Below are 26,816 nucleotides of genomic sequence, written 5' to 3' on the forward strand. Positions count from 1 at the left end.
GAAGACCTACATCAGCAATGCGGGGCACTAGAGACAGAGGTGACATATGATGACATGCACGATATTGATGCGAGTGATTTAGGTGATGAACTGAAAGCCCTTTCAAGATACATTTCAGCAGGATCAACTCCAAAGGCTGTTCTGGAATATATGTGCACAGATAAGATGACCACCCTCTTTCCAAATGCTTTTGTTGCTCTGTGCATACTTCTAACACTTCCTGTAACAGTTGCCAGTGGAGAACGCAGCTTCTCCAAGCTGAAGTTAATAAAAACACAGCTACGCTCCACAATGACACAGGAGAGGCTGGTTGGCCTTGCAACCATCTCAACAGAGCATGAGCTGGCCCAGACTGTGGACCATCAGGAAGCAGTTCAAATCTTTGCAACCAAGAAGGCACGGAAAGCACCACTTTGATTAATCAAACAGGTAAAAATGCCAGTGTTTACTATGCAGACAAGAAAAGTTACTTTGCTGTTCAGGCATTTGAAAGTTAAGTGTTACTTAAAATTTTTGAACAAGGCATTTTAAGTTGTTAGTTCTCCTTTGTTGAGGTAGGTAGCAGAGCAGTACCATGAGAGGAGTAGAACAGGAAGAAGGCAGAACTGAGAACTTTCAAAGTTTTGGCCCAAGCGAGGAGGCATGGGGCGTCATTTGAGCTCCCAGCCTCAGGTGCCAAAATGTTGTGGGCCGGCCCTGCCCCAGCATTGGAGACATAACACCTCCTCCCCAACAAAGAACGGAAGCAAGTACTTGCAGCTCCTGAGCCTGCTGAACAAAGTAGAAGCTGGTTGTTCCTGGCAAAGCCTGGCTTTCAGAGAGAATTGGCAGAAATCATCGGGGGGGCGGGGGGGCAGGGGGAGTTTAAAACTTCTGGACAAAGAATTAAGTAAAGGGAGGGGGAAACAGCTAATGGTACAAGAAGGGACTTGAGAAAATTGGGGAAGCCGCCTTGGTGGGGGTTTCCCACCTGAGTGGCACATGGCTGGGGACTTCAGGATGGTGGTGCCCCCTTCCTTTTTTTAGCTGGTCCCAGTCTGTCCAGGCCTTTGAACTTTCTGCTCCAGGGATTGCTCCAAGGCTGCTCCACCCCCCCATATCACCCCACCCCCCCGGGAGGCATCCGCTGATCCCAGTGCCCCCTCCCCCAGCAGAGCCACTCCAAGCCAGAGAGGCCATACTCGCAGCACCAGGAGATGCGTTACCCAGAGAGCACCTGCTCTCAGAAGGGTGGTGGGGGGGCTGGGTGCTTCATCCCTTCAGTCCCCCCGGATCCCCCGCAGCCTCCTGCCACATCAGTCAGTGTCAGCGAGCAGCCTGACACTGCTTTAACCCTGTGCCGGCACCTTGTGGGGCCAGAGCTGCTAGCACCAAGGTGCCCCCACAAGGCAAAGGAACCAACGAGCCACCACCACCGCCGCTCCTAGTTGCAAGTCCCAGGATGGCCTCATGCACCCCCAGAATGGATCCCAGCAAGCAGAGCAGCAGCAGCCCAGAGCTTGTGCTAAGTAGAGCTGGGAGAGGAGCACAGACAGGGAGCTGAGGCAGGGGCTCTGGGGTGCTCTCTCCCACCCTCCAGGTGCCCAGCAGCTTTGATCTTTGCATTGGGGAGGGGAGACGGGGGGCTTAAGGTGAATTTTGGGGTGACTATAGTCCCTGCAAGCCCCTCTCCCTCCCCCCAGTACCAACACCTTACAGAAATCTATTACATCAACACTATTGTCTTTATCATCCAAACTTGTAATCTCATCCTAAAAAGATATTCAGTTAGTTTGACAAGATCTATTTTACATAAACCCATGTTGATTGCCATAAATTATATTGCCCTCCTTTAATTCTTTGATTAATAAAGAATTAAAGGAGGGCAATATAATTTATGGCAATCAACGACTCCATGATCTTTCCCAGGATAGACGTCAGACTGACAGGCCCAGAATTACCCATGTTGTCCCATTTACCTTTTTAATAACCCTGACACAACATTAGCTTTCTGCCAGTCTCCTAGAACTTCCCCAGTGTTGCAAGAGTTATCAGTGTCCACCCCCTTCCCCCATTTAAATGAACCATTATTGAATCCAGCCCAGCTCAGAGACGACTAAGAGCCGTTCCTAGATAACGGGTGGTGTTTGGCGAGTCTCAGTCCCAGCTCCCACATCACAAAGTCACCAGCAGGCTTTGCACTAGTTGGCAAACTCAGCTAAGCCAAGAACTGCCTGGGCCATGGAGCGTGACCACTGCTCTCACAGGACGGCCCTCCCCGGCTCAGGGCTGAGGCAGCTGCCAGGGCCTGGTCTGTGTAGATAAACAGAGGGCCTCACTCGCCAGGGCCAGTGAGTGAGCCCCTAAAAAACTGTCTGACTTTGTTGCAAGATAAAGTTTAGTTCATTAAATCATCAAATTAGTGTATTAAATAAGTTGCATAAAATGTCACATCTGTCTGGGGTATTTATCTGGCACCTATTACTGAAGTATTTGAGGCCCGGATCCACAAAGGGACTTATGAATCGAGACACTGAGCATCACAACTCCGAACTTTCAGGCACCTAGACAGTCACTGGAACCACACATGGGAACCACACAGCCTGAGCCAGGCCCCTCGGCTCAGGTCCCAAAGTTATTTTAGGCTCCTAACTTCCATTGATTCAAATGGACGTTAGGACCCTCAATATCTTTGGGGATCTGGGCCCTAGGCTGCCTGTCCAATGGTGGGGAGAGATCAGCCCTTTAGAATGGGATCCCCAAAAGCCAGCACAATAGGTGGTGAGCTGCCTAAACTAGTCAATGAGACGTGCCAAAGCTGCACCCCCTCACAGATTCAGCACCCAAGTCTGGGTTGCAGGGAGGTGCTGGCTCTTCTTGGGATCCACAGTCAGGAACCCCGCCTCTGGAGTCAGTTTAGCTTAGATGTCTAAGCTGTTTCTTGCAAGAATGAGTTAGGTGTCTGTCTGACTCCTCACAAAATTGAGGTGGGGGGGAGGAGGAGGAAGTTCCCCTCATAGTCTTTAGCTCAGTGATTAGAGAACTGATCTGGGATGTGGGAGACCCAGATTCCATTCCCCTCTCAGTCAGACAGGGAGAAAGAGACCCCTGTTCAAATCCTACCTCTCAGGAGGTTGCTCTAGCCACTGAGCTATGGACATTTGGATGTGGAGCTGTTCCAATAATGAGAGACTCATTGAAGCAGAGGGACTAAACCAGGAGTCTCCCACCTCCTGGGGGATGTCCAGACCACTGGGCTACAGAGTCACTGTCTGGCCCAATGACTCTAAGTGAAAATTCAGGCATCATGTGAGTTTAGGTGCTTACAGGGATGGGTGGTCGCTGAGTGGGAATTTTATGTAGGGATCACGGTGGCACCTAAGTACCTTTGTGGATCTAGGCCTGAATGCCTCGCAATTTTTTTTGTTTGTTTTTACCCTTACTACTCCCATGCACTGGGGAAGTTCCATTATCCCCATTTAACAGCTGGAGAACTGAGGCACAGAAAATGAAGCCCCCGGCCCCTAAAAAACAAAAACAAACAAACAAAAAAACAACCTCTAGAAGCACTTCTATATTTAGCATGTTGTAATTCAGGAACCTGTTGTCCTCTCACTTCAAATTCAGTAGAGATGTTTTGCCTTGGTCCCAGATTTAGCTGGCCCATTGTGGATTATGGGGCTGACCCAAGAGTTTACAAGGAAATTGGGTTTACAATCAAAACTCCATTGCAATCGTCTCTGTGAAATGCTCCTGCTACCCCCATGGTCTCATTAGCCACCAGCAAGGCTTCCCAGCAGACTGTACCAGACTGCTAGTCACAGCAGTTAAGACGCTGGTCTCCCGGATACCCAGATCCCTGGTAATTCTGGGCTTTGAATGAAAACACCAAGTCTGACCTGCTATCCTTCGTGGGGGCCTAGTTCACAAGGACACAAGGGACTGAGCTATTCAGTAAACGCTGTGTGAATCCCAAAAGCGAAATGAATTTTTACACAGATGAACATTCACCTGAAACCCTGTGACATGACTAACAAGTATTCCAAAGACAAAGAGTTTGTGACTAAACACGTAGAAACTATTCGGAGCCTCCCTGCAAATAACAGCTACATTTGCAGCAGGCAGAACTGGTTTGCGAGGGACCCATTAACCAGAAAAGGAGCCCGGTTCCCAACTCCTTTCATCCTTACTGAGGAGTTTCACCAGCTGCAGGTTAAACCAGGCAGAGAACTGGAAGCCCGAACACCCTGAACACAGCTCTCGGAGTGTTAGGACATCTCCCCACTGGGAATCCGAAGACACTAAATTAATGGACTGGCCTGGAAATTAGCAGATGCTTTTAAAATCTCCCTGACCAAATTCGACTAAAGCTCCCAATAATCAGCTCCTCCGTGCTTTCCTCTCTCAGAAACTGGTATCCCTGCCTCATACATGTGTACACACACACAGAGCAAAGAGAGAGAAAATCTGCCTGTTGCGTTTCTTCTACCTACAACCCAGGAGCGTTGGCAGTGACTAATTTCCACGGACCAAATTCTCTGTCCAAACCCTGGAGCAAAGTTTAAATCCCATCAGCCAGCAATACCTCTGTGCTGTCCCCTCCGTTTGGAGACCAGCGTGTGCTTCCCCCGTAGCCTCCGAGCTCCCTCCAGCCTCTGCGGCGTCCCCCAGGCTACTGGGGTGTGGACAGGACGAGGACACAGACATATAGCGCCGCCTCGGTTACGTAATGCGGTTCCGTTTTACTCCGAATCAGACAAAGCGCTCGCAGGAAGACAGCACGAGTTCGGTTCATTCTGTGGTTCTGCTGTGGGTCCGGGTGCGGGGCCAGCAGAGAGGGCTGGTGAGCCAGTTCTCTCTGAGAAGTGAGAGACGTGTGCCCGGACCAGCAGCAGCTGTCGTCTTCCTGCGAGCGCGTTGTCGGATTCGGAGTAAAACGGAACCGCATTACGAAACAGACACAGCCTTATAAGGATGGACCTGTCCTGTCCACACCCCAGTAGCCTGGGAGGACGCCGCAGAGGCTGGAGGGAGATCGGAGGCTACGGGGGAAGCACACGCTGGTCTCCAAACGGAGGGGACAGCACAGAGGTATTGCTGGCTGATGGGATTTAAACTTTGCTCCAGGGTTTGGACAGAGAATTTGGTCCGTGGAAATTAGTCACTGCCAACGCTCCTGGGTTGTAGGTAGAAGAAACGCAACAGGCTGATTTCTGTGTGTGTGTCTGTGGCTAATGAGACAATGGGGGTAGCAGGAGCATTTCACAGAGACGATTGCAATGGCGTTTTGATTGTAAACCCAATTTCCTTGTAAACTCTTGGGTCAGCCCCATAATCCACAATGGGTCGGCTAAATCTGGGACCAAGGCAAAACATCTCTACTGAATTTGAAGCGAATCTGAGAATGGGTTCCTGAATTACAGCATGCTCAGAATAGAAATGTCCTAAATCTAACTTTTTTTCTAATTTTGTAGCAGAAAAAAACAGAAGTCCCTAAACTCTGTTTACTGCAGTCACCTGAGATCAAGTGCATGAAACCAGTTGTTAGGTAATTACACTAAAAACATAGGAAGCTATTACTAGTTTCATTTGAAACCGTGCTTTAGGCCAAATAGATGTCTAATAACTGCAGGAGACATAATCAGAGGGGTAACCATGTTAGTCTGCATCCACAAAAACAACAAGGAGTCCCGTGGCACTTTAAAGACTAACAGATTTATTTGGGCTTAAGCTTTCATGGGTAAAAAACTCACTTCTTCAGATGCATGGAGTGAAAATTACAGATACAGGCATAAATATACATGAAGAGAAGGGAGTTACCTTACAAGTGGAGAACCAGTGCTGACAAGGCCAATTCAGTCAGGGGGGATGTGGTCCACTCCCAATAATTGATGAGGACTGGTCAATGCCAAGAGAGGGAAAATTGCTTTTGTAGTGAGCCAGCCACTCCCAGTCCCTGTTCAAGCCCAAATGAATGGTGGTAAGTTTGCAAATGAATTGTAGCTCTGCAGTTTCTCTCTGAAGTCTAAAGAAAAGGAGTACTTATGGCACCTTAGAGACTAAAGTCTGAAGTCTGTTTTCAAAATTTTTTTTGTGGAAAGATGGCTACTTTTAAATCTGTTATTGAGTGTCCAGGGAGATTGAACTGTTCTACTGGCTTTTGTATGTTACCATTCCTGATCTCTGATTTGTGTCCATTTATTCTTTTGCATAGAGACTCTCCAATGTACATGGCAGAGGGGCATTGCTGGCACATGATGGCATATATCACATTCATAGATGTGAAGGTGAATGAGTCCCTGATGGTGTGGTTGGGTCCGATGATGGTGTCACTAGATTAGATATGCGGACAGAGTTGGCAACGGGGTTTGTTGCAGGGATTGTGTTCCTGGGTTAGTGTTTCTGAGGTGTGGTCTGTGGTTGCTGGTGAATATTTGCTTCAGGTTGGTGGGCTGTCTGTAAGTGAGGACTGGCCTGCCTCCCAAGGTCTGTGAGAGTGAGGGATCATTTTCCAGGATAGGTTGTAGATCCTTGATGATGAGTTGGAGAGGTTTTAGCTGCGGGCTGTAGGTAATGGCCAGTGGCATTCTGCTATTTTCCTTGATGGGTCTGTCCTGTAGTAGATGACTTCTGGGTGCCCGTCTGGCTCTCTCAATCTGTTTCCTCCCTTCCCCAGGTGCGTATTGTAGTTTTAAGAATGCTTGATAAAGATCTTGTAGGTGTTTGTCTCTGTCTGAGGGATTGGAGCAAATGCGGTTGTATTTTAGGAGTTGGCTGTAGACAGTGGATTGTGTGATGTGTCTTGGATGAAAGCTGGAGGCATGTAGGTAGGAATAGCGGTCAGTAGGTTTCCGGTATAGGGTGATGTTTATGTGACCATCACTTATTTGCACTGTAGTGTCCAGGAAGTGGATCTCTTGTGTGGACTGGTCCATGCTGAGGTTGATGGTGGGGTGGAAATTGTTGAAATCATGGTGGAATTCCTCAAGGGCCTCCTTCCCGTGGGTCCAGATGATGAAGATATCATCAATGTAGCGGAAGTAGAGGAGGGGCGTTAGGGGATGAGAGCGGAGGAAGTGTTGTTCTAAGTCAGCCATAAAAATGTTGGCATACTGTGGGGCCATACGGCTACCCATAGCAGTGCCACTGACTTTAAGGTGTAAGTCGTCCCCAAATCTGAAATGGTTGTGGGTGAGGACAAAGTCACTAAGCTCAGTCACCAGGTTGCCGTGACATTATTGGGGATACTGTTCCTGACGGCTTGTAGTCCATCCTCATGTGGAATATTGGTGTAAAGAGCTTCTACATCCATAGTGGCCAGGATGGTGTTATCAGGAAGATCACCGATGGATTGAAGTTTCCTCAGGAAGTCAGTGGTGTCTCGAAGGTAGCTGGGAGTGCTGGTAGCGTAGGGCCTGAGGAGGGAGTCTACATAGCCAGACAATCCTGCTGTCAGGGTGCCAATGCCTGCGATGATGGGGCGCCCAGGATTTCCAGGTTTATGGATCTTGGGTAGCAGATAGAATACCCCAGGTCGGGGCTCTAGGGGTGTGTCTGTGTGGATTTGTTCCCGACCTATTGCAGGGAGTTTCGTGAGCAGATGGTGTAGTTTCTTTTGGTAATCCTCAGTGGGATTGGAGAATAGTGGCCTGTAGATTGTGGTGTTGGAGAGTTGTTGTTGGCTGACTCACTACAAAAGCAATTTTCCTCTTGCTCTCTTAGTATTGACACCTCCTCATCAGCTATTTGGAGTGGGCCACATCCACCCTGACTGAATTGGCCTTGTCAACACTGGTTCTCCACTTGTAAGGTAACTCCCTTCTCTTCATGTGCCAGTATATTTATGCCTGTATCTGTAATCTCCACTCCATGCATCTGAAGAAGTGGGGTTTTACCCATGAAAGCTTATGCCCAAATAAATCTAGTCTTTAAGGTGCCACCGGACTCCTCGTTGTTTTTGTGGAGATATAATGGTTCTCTTCTATAAAAGCAAGTCACTAGCCCGCTTCCTTGGAGAGAGACCTCAAAATGAGAAATTAGTCTGTACTGGAGCTAGTGAGATAAGCTGTTACATTTAAAAAGCTGAATAAACACCTCTGTGAATCCCTGACTATGTAGGCCCCTTACCCACATTGAGATCAATGGCAGTTCTTTATGAATCCCATCCATAGTTGTCAGCACAGTTAAACTTCTACCTTTTCTTTCCCCAGCTCCTAGCTGGAAAATCGAGAGCTGAAAGCAACTAGAATTAAGCTGAGCTGAGCTGTGGGAGACTCAGGTTCTGGTTCCAGCACTGCCAGAGATTGCTGTTTGCACTTGGGCAAGTCACTTAGGGTATGTCTACACAGCATTTAAACATGTACAGTTGGTCAGCTGGTTTGGGCTCAGGCTCGGGCTCTGGGGCTGTAAAACTGCTGTGTAGACATTCAGGTTGGAGCTGGGGCCCAAGCTCTGGGAGCCTACAAGTGGGGAGGGTCCCGGAGCCTGACTATCTACTGTGCAATTTTTACCCCACGGCCGAAGCCTGAGCCCGAGCCAGCTGACCTGGGCCCTCAGAGGCTGTGCTGCGGGGGTTTTATTCCAACGCAGAGGTACCCTTAGGATGGGATCCACAAAGGTACTTAGGCAACTAAACCCCAGAGGTTGGTGCCTACATCTCAGGTTTAGGCACCCAAGTCCCAGTTCCAGCTCCACTACAGTCCATAAAACTCCCACCAAACCCTGTAGGGGCCAAGTTTACATGCCTAAGTTTTTAGGGGAGAAGTTCCTTCAGCACATGTGTTTCTGCAAATGCGAACTGCTGCCTGTCTCCCACCTAAGCCCCAGAGCAAGTCACGAACAGGGGGAAGACAGATGTTTATCCCCCTGTGTCATATACAGGACCCAATCAGGTAGGTGTGCTCAGAGGGGGTCTGTTCAAAATTTGGCTGACTCCACAGGAGAAGCAAGGGGTGATGGTTCCACTGCCTACCTTTTAACTTTTAGCCCAGTGGTTCGAGCTCTCGCCTGGGATGTGGGAAACCCACATTCAGTCTCCCCCTCCACCAGACGGGTAGAGGCTTTGAACAGGGTGAGCCAGGTTTTATCGTGGGTCGTTGGTAACGCGGTGGTGAGCGAGCCAGCCTCAACTTACCCGGCAGCTGTGGCTCCTACCCTGCGGGACTGGGCCCTGCTCCCCACCCTAGGCATTGCATCCTGGTGCACAGGGTCACAGTGCCGTTCAGGCTTGGCCTGGCCGCCCCCCCATCTTGACAGAGGGGCAGACAGGCCAAATATGAGTGAGTGGTATTGGAACATGGTGCATGGGGCCAAAGCACCATGGAACCCCGTGTGCCTTATCGCAGTGCTGGGCGTGGGGAGCCAGGCCCAGACCTGAAGGACAGAAACTGACACTGATGGGTGAGAGTGGGGTGGGCTCACTCTCCAGCCCACCACCAATGACCCATTGCCCCCCTGGTTCAAAAAGGCACCACGCATACACCTGCAAGGGGGTGGTCACCCTTCCTTCTTTCCCCCTTACGGGCTGCACCCCTGGTTCTAACCACTGAACTGTGGGACAGTCTGAGGTTGGGCTCCCTCAGCCTCTCCTGTGGAAGCTGTTCCACTGTGGATACCTCGTGAAAGTGTGAGTGGAGGAGGGGGCTGGACCCTAGATCTCACCCCTCCCAGGTGGGTGCCCGAACCACTGGAGTAATGAGTCACACTCTCTCTCTCTCTCGCCCAATGACTATTGAAATATTTATCCAAAGTGAAACAGCTTCACCAGGAGGGACTGAGAGAGCCCTACCCCTGACTATCCCATAGCCCAGTGGTTTGAGCACCCTGCTGAGGGGTGAGTGACCCCTGTTTAAATCCTTTCTCCCTCCATTGCTGGAGGGGGAAAATTGAACCTGGATCTCCTACATCCTGGGCATGTGCTCTAACTACTTGGCTGGAAGTTATAAGGGAGGCGCCACCCTCTCCTGAGCATGCCCCCTGGACTGCAGGCAGGAGAGGAAGGGGAATGGCATCTTCCCCTGGTTTGTGGATTGCACTGGGGCTTGGGCATGAGATAGGTATTTGCACACGTAAAGCGAGCCAGCAAAGCATATAACCAGAGGCAGAGACGTTGCAATGCTTAAGACCTTTAGTGGATTCCACCCCTAGTGCACAGCACCACAAATGACTTGGTTAAAATATTCCTAATTTAAATAGTGGTTGTAAATAGGAACGTGGGCACCACTGAGCAAAGCTGTTTGTCGGAGTGCAGTCAGTTGGAGGAGCGGGATATTAGACTGAAGCTCCAGGGACAGGGCCTGAATTTTCTTCTGCATCTTCTATCGTTCCAAACACACTGTTAGGGTTTAAGTTAAAAATATGCCCATTTTACAGATGCTGATATTGAGACATGGAGCAGTTAAGATCCCAAAATTAAACAGTCACTTGTAATTCTGGATCCCAGTTTTGGTTTCCTTTGGGTTCCTGTGGACTGTCTTTGGGTTATAGGGCCCTGACCCCTGAATGGGGTCCTCCTTGGGCACTACTGCAATATAAACAATTTAATACTTATCAATTTGCCAGTCAAGCTTTTTCCCGTATACCAGTCAAATGATATAGCACTGTTAGTGAAAGTTCAGCAACGCAAATATGAACATAGACAGTTAGGATGTTAAACAGTTACTTAATTACTGAAATGTCGATTGTAATTAAGTTTGATAATGATTATTCATAGCTGTGATATACCAGGGCACAATCCAGACTAATGAGCAGCTGTGACACCCCTGCCCTTCCCCCTTGGGTGCCTTACAATGCCTTGCTGAAGCAGCTCCTACCAGGGCCTCTCACAAACAGCCTTCCAGCATGCACGCTGTTAGGGGGCTTATTCCTTCACCCACTTACTTCCCTGGTCCTTCTCGCATGAACAGAGAGCAACAATACCCAAAGTCCAAAGGTGCAAACAATTCGATGTTTATTGGGGTGAACTTCCAGCAAGCATGATTCCAGTTTCCTTCCTTAGTGTCCCCCTTCCCAGCTCTGACACCACAGAGCCTTAGACCTGTGTCCCTGTTCCCATTCCTGCCCTTAGCCAAACATGATTCCAACTTCCTTACTCCCATTCCCTGTTCCCATTTCCCCCTTTAGCAAAACATGATTCCAATTTTCTTACCCCCATTCCCTGTTCCCATCTCCCCCTTTAGCAAAACATGATTCCAATTTTCTTACCCCCATTCCCTGTTCCCATCTCACACACCCACATGCCCACCCCCACCCACACCCCTTCACTTCCTCATTGACTACAGATTATGTAGTAAAACTTGAGTTCTGCTTAGCTATACCTTAACCAATCATTTTCCTGAAATTTAACTAACCAATCCTAACATATTGTCCAATTATATCCCACCACCTTAATTAGTTTACACCCAGCAAAATTAATTATACAGCAGACAGGAACAATCACAGAACCAGACAGAGATTGTACAGACAAACAATGGGGAAATGGGGACTACAGTGATAGAACAAACACAGAAGTGAGGATTTCACATCCCAGCTATTGATAAGTGAGTTCTTGCCAGACAGGATGCTACCAAACTAAGTTTCCTTTTACATCTTCTAGGCACTTCCCTTTCTCTGGAGGTGATAGGCGTTATCAGGACAGGATTGTATTCCTAACAGCCCAATAGCACCTGATTTCAAAGTGACTAGTTTGGGATGTGAGGAGGTGACCGGTCGCTTCCCAGCTTATGGCAGCCTCTGGTGCTTAGCCAAAGGCCTTAGCCTAAGCACAGGGCCTCCGACTGTCACAGTAGGAGAAGGCCCTTACACTGGCAGACAGTGATTTTGATTCTTTCTTTTATACCTCTATAATTAGCCAAGTGATAAGAATACACCTAAATTCTTAGAGTCTAGGCCTTTACAGACAGGCCTGAATATCTATATCCTAACACACGCCACGCCCCGAGTGTCTGTGTGTGACTGCAGTCTGCCAGCCACACTCCGGTCACACCCTGGCTTTGGCCAGCCTTGGTGCTTGTGCAGGGGACCCCAACACATGCCCAGTCTTAGGTTTCCCCCCAGAAACATATGTCCTGTACTGCAGGGGTTCTCAGCCTTTTTCTTTCTGAGCCCCCCCACCCCCATGCTATAAAGGCTCCGCGGCCCACCTGTGCCACAGCAACTGGCTTTCTCCATATCCAGTACATTAAAAGGATCGGTTTGGGGACCAATCTTATTTAATCTTTTTATTACTGACCTGAGCACAAAAAGTGGGAGTGTGCTAATACAATTTGCAGACGATACAAAGCTGGGAGGTATTGCCAATTTAGAGAAGGACCGGGATATCCTACAGGAGGATCTGGATGACCTTGTAAACTGGAGAAATAGTAATAGGATGAAATTTAATAGTGAGAAGTGTAAGGTCATGCATTTAGGGACTAATAACAAGAATTTTAGTTATAAGCTGGGGTTGCATCAATTAGAAGTAACAGAGGAGGAGAAGGACCTTGGAGTATTGGTTGATCATAGGATGACTACGAGCCGCCAATGTGATATGGCTGTGAAAAAAGCTAATGCGGTCTTGGGATGCATCAGGCGAGGTATTTCCAGTAGGGATAAGGAGGTGTTAGTACCGTTATACAAGGCACTGGTGAGACCTCACCTGGAATACTGTGTGCCGTTCTGGTCTCCCATCTTTAAGAAGGATGAATTCAAACTGGAACAGGTACAGAGAAGGGCTACTAGGATGATCCGAGGAATGGAAAACTTGTCTTATGAAAGGAGACTTAAGGAGCTTGGCTTGTTTAGCCTAACTAAAAGAAGGTTGAGGGGAGATAGGATTGCTCTCTATAAATATATCAGAAGGATAAATACCAGAGAGGGAGAGGAATTATTTAATCTCAGTACCAATGTGGACACAAGAACAAATGGATATAAACTGGCCATCAGGAAGTTTAGACTTGAAATTAGACGAAGGTTTCTAACCATCAGAGGAGTAAAGTTTTGGAATAGCCTTCCAAGGGAAGCAGTGGGGGCAAAAGATCTACTTGGCTTTAAGATTAAACTCGATAAGTTTGTGGAGGAGATGGTATGATGGGATAACATGGTTTTAGTAATAGGCCTAATGGCCTGTGATGGGATGTTAGATGGGTTGGGATCTGAGTTACCCAGGAAAGAATTTTCTGTAGTATCTGGCTGGTGAATCTTGCCCATATGCTCGGGGTTTAGCTGATCACCATATTTGGGGTCGGGAAGGAATTTTCCTCCAGGGCAGATTGGAAGAGGCCCTGGAGGTTTTTCACCTTCCTCTGTAGCATGGGGCACGGGTCACTTGCTGGAGGATTCTCTGCTCCTTGAAGTCTTTAAACCACAATTTGAGGACTTCAAGAGCTTGGAGATAGGTGAGAGGTTTTTCGCAGGAGTGGGTGGATGAAATTCTGTTGCCTGCGTTGTACAGGAGGTCAGACTAGATGATCATAATGGTCCCTTCTGACCTTAGTATCTATGAATCTATGAAAAGCCAGAGCCGGCGTTAGGGGGTAGCGAGCAGGGGAATTGCCCAGAGCCCCACGCCACAGGGGCCCCCATGAAGCTATACTGCTCGGGCTGCAGCTTCAGCCCCGGGTGGTGAGGCTCAGGGGCCTGGGCTTCAGCCCCATGCAGTGGGGCTTCGGCTTTCTGCCCTGGGCCCCAGCGGGTCTAATGTTGGCCCTGTTTGGCGGACTCCTGAAACCTGCTTGTGGCTCCCGAGAGGGTCCCGGACCCCTGCTGTATTTCCCAGCCCTCTCCTGCATAGTACAAAATATTTTAAGTACATTATTTCTTAAAGGTAATAAGAGGCCATTTTATCATCCCAAATAGACACTTTTACTTAAACACACTGGATTAGATAAAACAGTAAAACAAGCTTAACTACAAAGAGAGATTTTAAGTGAGTACAAGTAACAAGGCATAAAAGTCAGAAATGGTTACAAGAGAAATAAAGATAAAACATTTACTAATCACAGAATCATAGAATATTAGGGTTGGAAGAGACCTCAGGAGGTCATCTAGTCCAACCCCCTGCTCAAAGCAGGAACAATCCCCAACTAAATCATCCCAGCCAGGGCTTTGTCAAGCTGGGCCTTAAAAACCTCTAAGGATGGAGATTCCACCATCTCCCTAGGTAACCCATTCCAGTGCTTCACCACCCTCCTAGTGAAATAGTGTTTCCTAATATCCAACCTAGACCTCCCCCATTCAACTTGAGACCATTGCTCCTTGTTCTGTCATCTGCCATCACTGAGAACAGCCGAGCTCCATCCTCTTTGGAAACCCCCCTTCAGGTAGTTGAAGGCTGCTATCAAATCTCCCCTCACTCTTTTCTTCTGCAGACTAAATAAGCTCAGTTCCCTCAGCCTCTCCTCATAACTCATGCACCGCAGCCCCCTAATCATTTTTTGTTGTCCTCTGCTGGACTCTCTCCAACTTGTCCACATCCCTTCTGTAGTGGAGGCCCCAAAACTGGACGCAATAGTCCAGATGTGGCCTCACCAATGCCAAATAGGTGGGAATAATCACTTCCCTCAATCTGCTGGAAATGCTCCTACTAATACAGCCCAGTATGCCGTTGGTCTTCTTGGCAACAAGGGCACACTGCTGACTCATATCCAGCTTCTCATCCATTGTAATCCCCAGGTCCTTTTCTACAGAACTGCTGCTTAACCAGTCAGTCCCTAGTCTGTAGTGGTGCATGGGATTCTTCCATCCTAAGTGCAGGACTCTGCATTGGTCCCTGTTGAACCTCATCAGATTTCTTTTGGTCCAATCCTGCAATCTCTCTAGGTCACTCTGTATCCTATCCCTACCCTCCAGCGTATCTACCTCTCCCTCCAGTTAGTGTCATCTGTGAACTTGTGAGGGATTGTGAGGGTGCAATCCATCCCATCAACCAGATCATTAATAAAGATGTTGAACAAAACTGGCCCCAGGACCGACCCCTGGGGCACTCCGCTTGATACCAGCTGCCAACTAGACATTGAGCTGTTGATCACTACCCATTGAGCCCGACAATCTAGTCAGCTTTCTATCCACATTATAGTCCATTCATCCAATCCACACTTTTTTAACTTGCTGGCAAGCATACCGTGGGAGACCATATCAAAAGCTTTGCTAAAGTTAAAATATATCACATCCACCACTTTCCTCATATCACAGAGCCAGTTATCTTCTCATAGAAGGCAATCAGATTGGTTAGGCATGACTTGCCCTTGGTGAATCCATGCTGACTGTTACTGATCACTTTCCTCTCCTCTAAGTGCTTGAGAATTGATTCCTTAAGGAGCTGCTTCATGATTTTTCCAGGGACTGAGGTGAGGCTGACTGGCCTGTAGTTCCCCGGATCTTCCTTCTTCCCTTTTTTAAAGATGGGCACTACATTAGCCTTTTTCCAGTCATCTGGGGCCTCCCCTGATTGCCATGAGTTTTCAAAGATAATGGCCAATGGCTCTGCAATCACATCAGCCAACTCCCTCAGCACCCTTGGATGCAGTGCATCCGGCCCCATGGACTTGTGCACGTCCAGCTGCTCTAAATAGTCCTTAACCTGTTCTTTCACCACTGAGGGCTGCTCACCTCCTCCCCATATTGTGTTGCCCAGTGCAGCAGTCTGGGAGCTGACCTTGTCTGTGAAGACCAAGGCAAAAAAAGCATTGAGTACTTCAGCTTTTTCCACATCATCTGTCACTAGGTTGCCTCCCCATCCAGTAAGGGTCCTACACTTTCCCTGACCTCCTTCTTGTTGATAACATACCTGCAGAAACCTTTCTTGTTATCCTTCACATCCCTTGCTAGTTGCAACTCCAGTTGTGCCTTGGCCTTCCTGATTACACCCCTGCATGCTTGAGCAATATTCTTATACTCCTCCCTAGTCATTTGGCTGAGTTTCCACTTCTTGTAAGGTTCCTTTTTAAGTTTAAGCTCACTGAAGGTTTCACTGTTGAGCCAAGCTGGTCACCTGCCATATTTGGTATTTTTTCTGCACATCAGGATGGTTTGTTCCTGTGCCCTCAGTAAAGCTTCTTTAAAATACAGCCAGCTCTCCTAGCTTAGCAAATTATATCAGAGTCAAGGAAAGTGTTTCACCACATGCTTCCAGCAGTCTTACTGACCAAACTTTTCTCTTCAGGCATAGCTAATGCAATGGGCAGAGAGAGAGAGTTGTCTGTCCCTCCTTTTTATAGTTCAAGTGCCTCTCTTGAAACACATTTCCAGCTGGACACTAGAAGACAAAGAGTCTAGATGGAAGGATGTTCCCTGCTGGTTTTTTCTCACCTTCTTGAGCTTTCTTTGTTTCCCTTCCTGCTTAATGACTCTGTTTAATGCTTAAATGCAAATGAAGCAGAGCACACATTCCTTTGTTTAGGACAGACCTGTTTGTCCACCTCTGTTTGGGACGGCTGTGGACTTGGAACATGTGTTAATAACATCATACAGGGAAATCTTATAACTTTACATAAAATGATGCCACACATTTTATCAGGATGATACTGACCAGCAAATTATGAGTTTTGAAATAATATTTTACAAGACATACTCTAGACAAACATAATTATGGTAGTGTGTAGGGTGTGAACATGGGTATATTCTGTCACAGTAGCCAATCTTTCCATTCTCCAAACACACACCTAGATATCACACGTTGACCTGAGCGCACATGTAGTTTGTGACAGGGTCAAGCCAGATGGCTACATGAGAGTGATAGAAGGCACATATATTAACCCCAGATTAAGCAGGTCCCTTTTCCCTGAGTAAGATAATGGGCTGTTCCAGAACAATCACGAAATTGCTGGAACCAATTAAGGCAGGCAGGCTAATTAGGACACCTGGAGCCAATTAAGAAGCTACTAGAATCCATTAGGACAGGCAGGCTAATCTGGGCACCTGTGTTATACCAATAAAATAAAAACCAGCAGGATCTTATTAAAGGGAAAAAGGCAAAATACCACATTTATTGTGAATACAGAAAGAATCATAGTAAGCAGTTAGTTATAGCTATAACATTCCATTCAATCTCATATTTATTCACACATTCATTCATACACACACACACACAGGTTCTGCAAGGTTGTTATCATAGTTACCAGCCTTAGAGTTGCTCATGCCAAGCCACTGGCCAGGTGGCCTGGACATGAAGAGGGAGCAGGGCCTTGTCAGATGCTCATCTGATGCTCCTGGAAGTTGGTTTGCAGAATCAGACCCCAAAGTTCTCACTTTTTAGAGTCTATTTTTATAGGAATTTCTTCCTATGCCAGTCTATGGGAATTGCTTCATCATGCTGTTGCTGAATCAATCAGCAGATAGCACATTCCTGACGGCTCCAAGATGTTATCTTGTTCTTTGGTTCTCCCATTCTTGAGGCTGTTGGGTGGATTCCAGTCTGCCCTCTGGGGGTCCTCTGGTTATTTCCACTTGACGCCTTCTTCAGCCGATGGACACTGGATTCTTAGGCTGGCACCTCCCTGATCATTCAGTTATTATCCACACCAAACATCCATCCACATACATCCTCTATCTCTATTTTAATCACAATTGTTAATACAACAAAAGGGCGGGGAGTCTCTGGGTGCTGTTTCTGTTGTTAGAGTATTGCTTTGAGTCTCTCTCTCTGTGAATTGCTTTGAGAACAGACTCTGTCTTAGAATGTACTAACACAGTTAGCAGCTTGCAAGTTTCACACACAGAGGGAGAGAAACAGTACCAAAAGCCAAGAGACCTCTTAATTAGTAATACCCTGGAATTTAAACTATGGGGAATCAAACTCATTTGTGATTTTAATACAGAACTTCTTTAATATGATCCAACACCTGGTTTTAAAAAGGACTTCACTTCAGTTAGCGAGGTGCGTCCGAGGAGCTGGGAGCAAGAGGCACGCAAGGAGAGGGGAGTGAGAAGCCATGCTGCTGGAGGACTGAGGAGTACAAGTGTCATCAGGCATCAGGTGGAAGGTCCTGTGGTGAGGACAAAGAAGGTGTTGGGAGGAGACCATGGGGAAGTAGCCTAGGGAGTTGTAGCTGTCATGCAGCTGTTACAAAAGAGCCTGTAGACAGTTGCAATCCACAGGGCCCTGGGCTGGAACCCAGAGTAGAGGGCGGGCCCGGGTTCCCCCCCATCCCACCAAATCCCTATTTGATATAAGAGGAGTTGACCTGGACTGTGTGTTCCACCAGAGGGGAAGGTCCCTGGCCTGTCCCCAGACCCACTAGGGGGTCAGCAGAGACTGCAGGGATTGTTCTCCTCCTTTTCCCCATGCTAGCTAGTGATGAGGTTAGCTGAGTGAAGGGCAGGTTTGAGCCACTGGCAAAAGTGGCCAAACTGAGGGCTGCCGTGAATCTCTGAGGCAAGCAAATCCACCAATAAGTGCAGGAACCACCAAGGAAGAGGAGGAACTTTGTCACAAGTGATTCAAAGCTACTTCAAATTTATCTGGAAATTGACCAGTGGGTGTAACACAAGTATTCTGTGACCCTCATCTTAATTCACAATAAACTCGTATGTTGCCTTCACCCTGTGTTAATAACTATGTTAATTTATGATCCATAACTCATTAATTCATGCTTGTGTTTGAAAAGGTATCAAGTCTATGTGACATCACAAATCATCTACTTAGAGAACACCTACCTCCAGACAAAATGGGTGGGGGGATGGGAGGACAGGAAAGAGAAGGACTCTGTTATAATTTTTAACCTAGTGGTTAGGGAACTCACCCAGGATGTGGGAGACCCAGACTCAAGTCACCCCCTTTGCTGGATGAGAAGAGATTTGAACTGGGGTCTCCCACGAGTCTTCAAACCACTGGACTATTGAGTTATTCTTAGTTGCTGTCTGGCCCAATTCATAATTAATTATTTATACAAAGACTTCAACAAGCAAGACTGAGAGAGACCCACATCAGCAGACCCAAAAGTCCAGGGTTAAGGCACTTACCGCCTCCACACCCCTCCAGCTGTATTGGGTGGGAAAGAGCTGAGGCACCGGACCCCAGGACAGAGTTCCCGGCTGTGCATCCCAAACATAAACAGCCACCTGCCTGCAGCCCAGACTTAGGTGCCTAAATCCCAGAGTGGTGTATGGCAGTGCTCACCATCACAACGCCTCAGTCCCTTTGTGGAGCCAGGCCCAACTGACGACTACTTTCCGCTCTCTTTTTTAATTCAGAAATTCCGTGAGATACTGAGCACTGATGTGGAGATAGACTCCTTAGCAGAGAAAATGTCTAACCAGGCAACTCCCCCTGCTGCATCTGGATCACAGAAAGGTAAGATTTTTACCAGTTGTATTTGGAGAAAGTTGTGACAATTGTGTGACCAAATCATTGCATCATGGGCCCAGGTTGTGCTGCCAGGCAGTTGTTCATTGGCTCAATATAGGCCTGACCCAATACCCACTGACATCAATCAAGGGGAGCCTTTCCATTGACTTCAGCGGGGTTTGGTATGGGCATTATGTTCATATCTGGAAGGGCCCCATGGGCCCTGCAGCTCTCCCACCAGAGAATCACCAATGACCAGATGTTCAGAGTCCATCTCACTCTGCCTGGTCTTGCCTTGGACAGAGCAGGGGGCAGATGGAGCGTGCTCAGGATTCCCACTCTCCCTGGAGAGCCAGTGGCAGTTAAATCTCTGCATGATGAGCCTTCCCAGCCTGTCCTCTCTAAGGAGAGAGGAGAAGAGTTTTGACTCAGTAATTCCGTCCCAGGCAAGCTCATGAGGGGAGGGGAATAGAATTCCCCAGTGGCCTCCTCCATGAAATGACTTGTAGAACACTAAGCTAACCCTGTGTTCCCCACTATAGACTTACAGACTTTAAGGTCAGAAAGGACCATTGTGATCATCTAGTCTGACCTCCTGCACATTGCAGGTCACAGAACCTCACCCACCCACTCCTGCAATAGACCCATAACTTCTGGCTGAGCTACTGAAGTCTTCAAATCATGAGACTTCAAGTTACAGAGAATCCACCATTTACACGACTTTAAACCTGCCAGTGACTTGTGCCCAGTGCTGCAAAGGAAGGCAACCCCTACCCTCGCCAATTTGACCAGGAGAAAATTCCTTCCTGGTCCCAAATAGGGCGATCAGTTGGACCATGAGCATTTTGACAAGACCCAGCAGCCAGGCATCTGGCAAAGAATTCTCTGTAGTAACTCGGAACCTTCCCCATTGAGTGTCTGATCACTGGCTGTTGGAGATTGCTATTAGCAGTCACAGATCAGCTACATGCCATTGTTGGTAGTTTCATCATCCCCTCCATAAACTTATCAAGCTCAGTCTTGAAGCCAGTTAGGTTTTTTGCCACCACTGCTCCCCTTGGAAAGCTGTTCCAGAGCTTCACTCCTCCAAAGATTAGAAACCATCAACTAATTTCAATGCTAAACTTGTTGATGACCAGTTTATATCTATTTGTTCTTGTGTCAGCATTGGGTCATAATTTAAATAGCTCCTCTCCCTCCTTGGTGTTTATCCTTCTGATGTGTTTATAGTGAGCAATCATATCTCCCCTCAGCCTTCTTTTGGTTAGGCTAAACAAGCCAAGACCCTTGAGTCTCCTCTCATAAGGTAGGCTTTCCATTCCTCTGATCATCCTAGTAGCCCTTCTCTGTCCCTGTGCCAGTTTGAATTAATCTTTCTTACACATGGGAGATCAGAATTGCACACAATCCAAATTCTGACCCAGCCCCCAGAGCAGACGTATTTCTTGGTCAATCATAGGACTGGAAGGGACCTTGAGAGGCCATCAAGTCCAGTCCCCTGCACTCATGGCAGGACCAAGCACCATCTATCATATCCCTGACAGGTGTTTGTCTAAACTGCTCTTAAAAATCTCCAGTGATGGAGATTTCACAACCTCCCGAGGCAATTTATTCCAGTGCTTAACCACCCTGACAGGAAGTTTTAAAGCAGGTAAATATATACACACACATAGACAGAGGCAACTGTAGCCGGGGGGTGGGGGGAGGGCAGGAAAAGGGGACAGAGTGGAGGCACCGGCATCCGGGGGTGCCCAGCTCTAACAATTCACTTGCACGACCCATCTTCATGGGTGGGGGTGGGGAAACAAACAACAAAGTCTTTTGTCCTCTTTAATATTCCGCCAACGTCCATCTGGGGTCGATGGACCTTCCCTCTTGGGCAGGATGTGACCCCTTTTGTTGGAGACCTGCGTTTCACACTAGTTAATGGCTCTCTTCTGTCTGGTATTTACACAGTCAGAGGCTCACAGCACAAACTCTCAATGGGCTGGGATACAGATGTTCTAAGAGAGATTAGTGCAGGCAGCCACTCATGAGCATTCAGTAACTCCTGAACACTAAACCCATTCTAGTAATTCTGATACCTGTTTTAGCAATACTCACACACAGGTGAGCTAAACTGATTCCAGCTCTGTGTTGTCAACATTCAATTGAGACACGGGGATCTTGGCATGGGCTGACTGGTACCAGGTACGCCAGCATCACCAGCTGATATTTCAAAGTGCTCTAAAATCCACATGCATAGGCAGACTGTGCTGAAACTGGTCTGGCACAACAGGGCTGGGGTATAAAATGAGGCCAGTGCAAGAGTTCCAGCCTGGATAAATCCCTCCTGTGCCTGGAAGGCGGGCTGACCTCCTGCCAGGCAGCACCAGGTGCACTGGGTCAGGTCTGGCCTGGGAACAGGTGCGCTCAGTACATGGCTCACACACATTGTTCTGAGACCGATGTGGGACACTGAAGATAATGGGATACACTTGGGGCTCACCCCTGGCACACAGAACCTGGATTGGGAGAGGAACGAGGAGAAAAGCTGCTGAGATGGATGGGCCAGTTCACACCTCTGTGATTCTCTCGTGCTGCAGATGAGTGAGCAGGGCCCTTCCACTTCTGTGCTAACCCCCAAAATGCAATGGGGCTCTGGAGCTCCCCTCTGGATGCTAGACATGCTCCCTTTGTCCCATCACCTTCCCTTCTTCTGGTGGCCCCTCTGGCCATACTGAGGGCACTGGGGGACCAGGAGGAGGGCAGGGCTGGGTGCTGAGTGGCAGTGAAGTGTGCCCAGGGAGCCCTCTCATGCTCCCCACAGGAACCCCTCAGTCGTGGCCCCCCAGCACCACCAGTTCCTCACAATACAAGGGCAATTCATTGCCAACAAATGTGTTAGCACAACACTAAGGGCATGTCCCCCACATCGCACCCCACACAGGGGCGTGCCTAGGGGAGTGTGGGGCCTGGGATAACTCTCCCACTCCCCCCCAAGCCCCACCCCCATTCTGCCCCTTCCCCCAAACCCCCCATCCCCTCTCCTCCCCCGAGCAACGCTGGGAGCCGGCGGGTCAGAGCAGGGCCAGGCTAGGTTGGAGGTGCTGCTGCTGGCCCCGCCGCGTCCCCCTGAAGCAGGGGCGGGGCAGAGGAGTGGGGCCAAGCCGGGCTGGCAGCAGCGTGGGGCCCCCCTGTGGACGGGACGGCTCTGACCCCACATTGTCCTAGCTCGGCTCCCTTTGAGGGATGCTCCAGTTCACTCCCTGTCAGACACCACACAGGACGGTATATTAATTTTTTAAAACACTGTTTCCCCGAGTTTAAACAGGGGGGTCAAACACTAACTGAAGTAAAATCCACTTAGACAAGCTCCATTTGGTGCAGATCAGGCCCAGCACCGTCAGATGTACAAACAGAAGTCAAACGGTGCCAGACATCCCTATGCTGGGCTCATTTCCCCAGGACTCACACTCAGATGTAGTAATTCCACTTCAGCCATTCCTGTGCTACGCAACGGGGGTCGGCCTCTCTGTCTCTCACCCTGGGGCACCACAGAAACGTTTGTGCCTGTTGTCGGGCATTGGGGTGTTTCGCTGGTGAACTCCCCCTGCCCAGCCCAGGCATGTGGGGGGTGACACTTAGTGCTGCCCACTCCCCCACGCACATTGGGTGACACTTAGTGCTGCCCACTCCCCCGCTGCAGGAGCTCTCACCCACAGCTGCCCAGCTCCTGCCCAGCAATTATTTCAGCCCCAAACGCCATCAGTTCAGCCGCCCTCAGCCTCACCTCTGCTCCTCCTGGGCTTCTTCACTCTCTCCCAGGACTGGGTGGCTGCCGCAGGGTTCCCTTTTCCGTTCCAGGCAGGGAGGGCAGATCCAGGGGCTTGTCACCCCCTCTGCCCTGCCCAGGCTGGATGCTGCAGGGGGAGGGCAGAGGAGCAGAAGCCCCACTCTATTCCTATTGCTCACAGCAGGGGAGGGGGCAGGAAGGAGGGGCGCTGCCCGGAGCTGCTGGGATTATTGTTCCCCCTCCCATCCTCAGTCCTCCAGCAGTATGCCTTCTCACTCTTAGCTCCTAGTGCCTCTTGCTCCCAGCTCCTCACACGCGCACCACAAACTGAAGTGAGCTCCTTTTTAAACCCAGGTACCCTGATTATCCTGCCTTAATTGATTCTAGCAGCTTCTTGATTGGCTGCAGGTGTTCTAATAAGCCTGTCTGCCTTAATTGTTTCCGTAAAGTTCCTGATTGTTCTGGAACCTTCCCTGTTATCTTACCCAGAGAAAAGGGACCTACTTAACCTGGGGCTAATATATCTGCCTTCTGTTACTCTCCTGTAGCCATCTGGCCCGACCCTGTCACATATCCCCTCCCTCTGCTCAACACCACAGGGTTGGGCAACTTGGGAACTCAGGCAGTGTACTCGTGACAAGCCATCTGCATTGCCATGGTGGCTTCCAGCCCGGTGTTGTATGGTGAATTGGAAAGGTTGTAGGGACAGGAACCATCTGGTCACCCTTGCGTTCTTCTCTTTATTTCGCTGCATCCACTGGAGGGGTGCATGGTTGGTCACAAGGGTAAACCATCATCCCAGAAGGTAATAATGTAGTGTTTCCATGGCCCATTTCACAGCTAGGCACTCTCTTTCAATCACGGCATACTTCTGCTCTCTCAGGAGGAGTTTCCTGCTGAGGTAGAGGACTGGGTGTTCTTCATCTCCGACCATCTGCGATAGGACAGCTCCCAATCCTACTTCAGATGCATCTGTCTGTAAAATGAATTCTTTGTTGAAGTCTGGGGCTATAAGCATGGGGTTACTGCAGAGGGCTGTCTGTAGATCCATGAATGCTTTCTCTGCAGCATCTGTCCACTTCACCATGTCTGGACCCTGGGCTTTTATCAGGTCTGTCAGGGGACTCGCTCTGGTAGCAAAATGGTGAATAAATAGTCGGTAGTACCCCACCACACCCAGGAATGCCCGGACTTGCTTTTTCCGATTCAGCCAGGGGCAATTTTGAATAGCCTCCAGTTTGTTCAGTTGGGGCTTAACCATGCCCCTTCCTACAATGTAGCCAAGGTATTTAGCCTTGGCTAGCCCTATAGCACACTTGGCTGGCTTGGCTGTGAGGCCAGCCTGTCTTAGCGTGTCCAGAACCGCTTCCACCTTTTCCAAGTGGATTTCCCAGTCGGGGGTGTGAATAATCACATCATCCAGGTATGCTGGTATGGGGTTGTAGGAGCTTGTCCATAAGACGCTGGAAGGTGGCAGGTGCCCCATGCAGTCCAAAAGGAAGAACAGTATATTGAAACAGACCCTCTGGTGTAGAGAACGCCATCTTTTCTTTCGCACCTTTGGCAAGGGGAATCTGCCAGTATCCCTTCGTTAAATCAAGGGTGTCAAAAATCGGCACTGCCCAGGCGGTCAACTAACTCATCGATATGGGGTATGCATTGAATTTGGATCTCTCATTCAGCCGGCGAAAGTCATTATAAAACCTAGTGGTGCCATCGGGTTTCGGCACCAACACAATCGGGCTTGACCACTGACTGTGGGACTCTTCGATGACTCCCAGCTCCAACATCCTTTTTACCTCTGCCTTGATCGCCTCTCTTTTTGCTGCTGGGACCCGATAGGGCCTTAAAGTTACCTGTGCACCAGGGTCTGTGATAATGTGGTGATATGTTTTGGTGGTCCGACCTGGTTTGGTTGAAAACACGTCCTGGTATCGGTTGATCATCTCAGTTACCTCCTTCTTCTGGTCTGGTGTCAGATCAGTGGATATCCTGATCTGCTCCTACATGTTATTTCCCTGGATCGGGGTCTCTTGGGCCACTACACACGCCTCCCGTTGGTGCCAAGGCTTTAAGAAGTTAACATGATAAATTTGTTCTTGTTTCCGGTGTCCTGGCTGCCACACCTTGTAGGTTACTTCCCCCACGGGTTCAACCACCTCATAGGGCCCCTGCCATTGGGCCAAAAGCATGCTTTCTGCCGTGGGTACCAACACCATCACCTGATCCCCTGGTTGGAACTGTCGGACTTTTGCCTGGCGATTGTAATGGGTTCGCTGGGCCTCCTGCGCCTTTTCCAAATGTTCCCGTACAATAGGGGTTCCGTTCTCGCATCTGCAACACATGGTCAATTATATTTCTCCCCTCATTGGGTTCCTCTTCCCAGATTTCTTTTGCAATATTTGGTATGCCATAGGGGTGGCGTCCGTATAATAACTCAAAGGGGGAAAACCCAGTTGAGGCCTGAGGTACCTCCCGGATTGCAAACAACATAAGGTAGGATAGTAGGGTATCCCAATTGTTCCCGTCCTGACTTACCACTTTCCTTATCATTGCCTTGAGGGTTCAGTTAAACCTTTCTACCAGCCCATCGGTCTGCGGATGATAGACTGAAGTTCTCAGGGTATGTATATGGATCGTCCTGGGGAAAAGGACCTAGGGGTGACAGTGGACGAGAAGCTGGATATGAGTCAGCAGTGTGCCTTTGTTGCCAAGAAGGCCAATGGCATTTTGGGATGTATAAGTAGGGGCATAGCGAGCAGATCGAGGGACGTGATCATCCCCCTCTATTCGACATTGGTGAGGCCTCATCTGGAGTACTGTGTCCAGTTTTGAGCCCCACACTACAAGAAGGATGTGGATAAATTGGAGAGAGTCCAGCGAAGGGCAACAAAAATGATTAGGGGTCTGGAACACATGACTTATGAGGAGAGCCTGAGGGAACTGGGATTGTTTAGTCTGCGGAAGAGAAGAATGAGGGGGGATTTGATAGCTGCTTTCAACTACCTGAGAGGTGGTTCCAGAGAGGATGGTTCTAGACTATTCTCAGTGGTGGAAGAGGACAGGACAAGGAGTAATGGTCTCAAGTTGCAGTGGGGGAGGTTTAGGTTGGATATTAGGAAAAACTTTTTCACTAGGAGGGTGGTGAAACACTGGAATGCGTTGCCTAGGGAGGTGGTGGAATCTCCTTCCTTAGAAGTTTTTAAGGTCAGGCTTGACAAAGCCCTGGCTGGGATGATTTAATTGGGGATGGGTCCTGCTTTTGAGCAGGGGGTTGGACTAGATGACCTCCTGAGGTCCCTTCCAACCCTGATATTCTATGATTCTACCTTGGTTGGTCTTGCACTTATTGGCGGATTTGCTCACCTCGGAGATTCACGGCAGCCCTCAGCTTGACAGTCCAGGTCAACTCCTCCTGTGTCTGACTAGGAGTTGGGAGGTTTGGGTGGAACCGAGGCCCGCCCTCTACTCCGGGTTCCAGCCCCGGGCCCTGTGGAATGCAGCTGTCTAGAGTGCCTCCTGGAACAGCTCGGTGACAGCTACAACTCCCTGGGCTACTTCCCCATGGCCTCCTCCCAACACCTTCTTTATCCTCACCACAGGACCTTCCTCCTGGTGTCTGATAATGCTTGTCCACCTCAGTCCTCCAACAGTCCGCGTTCTCACTCTCAGCTCCTCACACGCACACCACAAACTGAAGTGAGCTCCTTTTAAAACCCAGGTGCCCTGATTAGCCTGCCTTAATTGAAGCTTCTTGATTGGCTGCAGGTGTTCTAATCAGCCTGTCCACCTTAATTGTTT

General features: G+C 48.9%; 2 protein-coding genes across 4 annotated transcripts in view; one reads left to right on the plus strand and one right to left on the minus strand.

Annotated features, from left to right (window-relative positions):
• LOC144260054 (GTPase IMAP family member 8-like) overlaps nt 1–4,849 on the minus strand; it is a 39,940-nt gene extending 35,091 nt beyond the window's left edge. Inside the window, exon 1 of one of the 2 annotated variants that reach the window (XM_077808569.1) lies at nt 4,565–4,849. The gene's annotated coding sequence lies outside the window, so the exon portion shown is untranslated. The remainder of the gene's footprint in view (nt 1–4,564) is intronic. The other variant, XM_077808570.1, reaches the window with a different exon arrangement.
• Nucleotides 4,822–26,816, plus strand: part of LOC144260072 (GTPase IMAP family member 7-like) — a 39,630-nt gene continuing 17,635 nt past the window's right edge. For both annotated transcript variants that reach the window (XM_077808615.1, XM_077808616.1), the window contains exons 1-2: nt 4,822–5,070; nt 19,147–19,246. In XM_077808615.1, the coding sequence (XP_077664741.1) occupies nt 4,954–5,070; nt 19,147–19,246 (217 nt within the window). In that variant the 5' untranslated portion in view covers nt 4,822–4,953. The remainder of the gene's footprint in view (nt 5,071–19,146; nt 19,247–26,816) is intronic.

Source organism: Eretmochelys imbricata, chromosome 2, assembly GCF_965152235.1.
Source record: "Eretmochelys imbricata isolate rEreImb1 chromosome 2, rEreImb1.hap1, whole genome shotgun sequence".
Taxonomy (NCBI): Eukaryota; Metazoa; Chordata; order Testudines; family Cheloniidae; genus Eretmochelys; species Eretmochelys imbricata.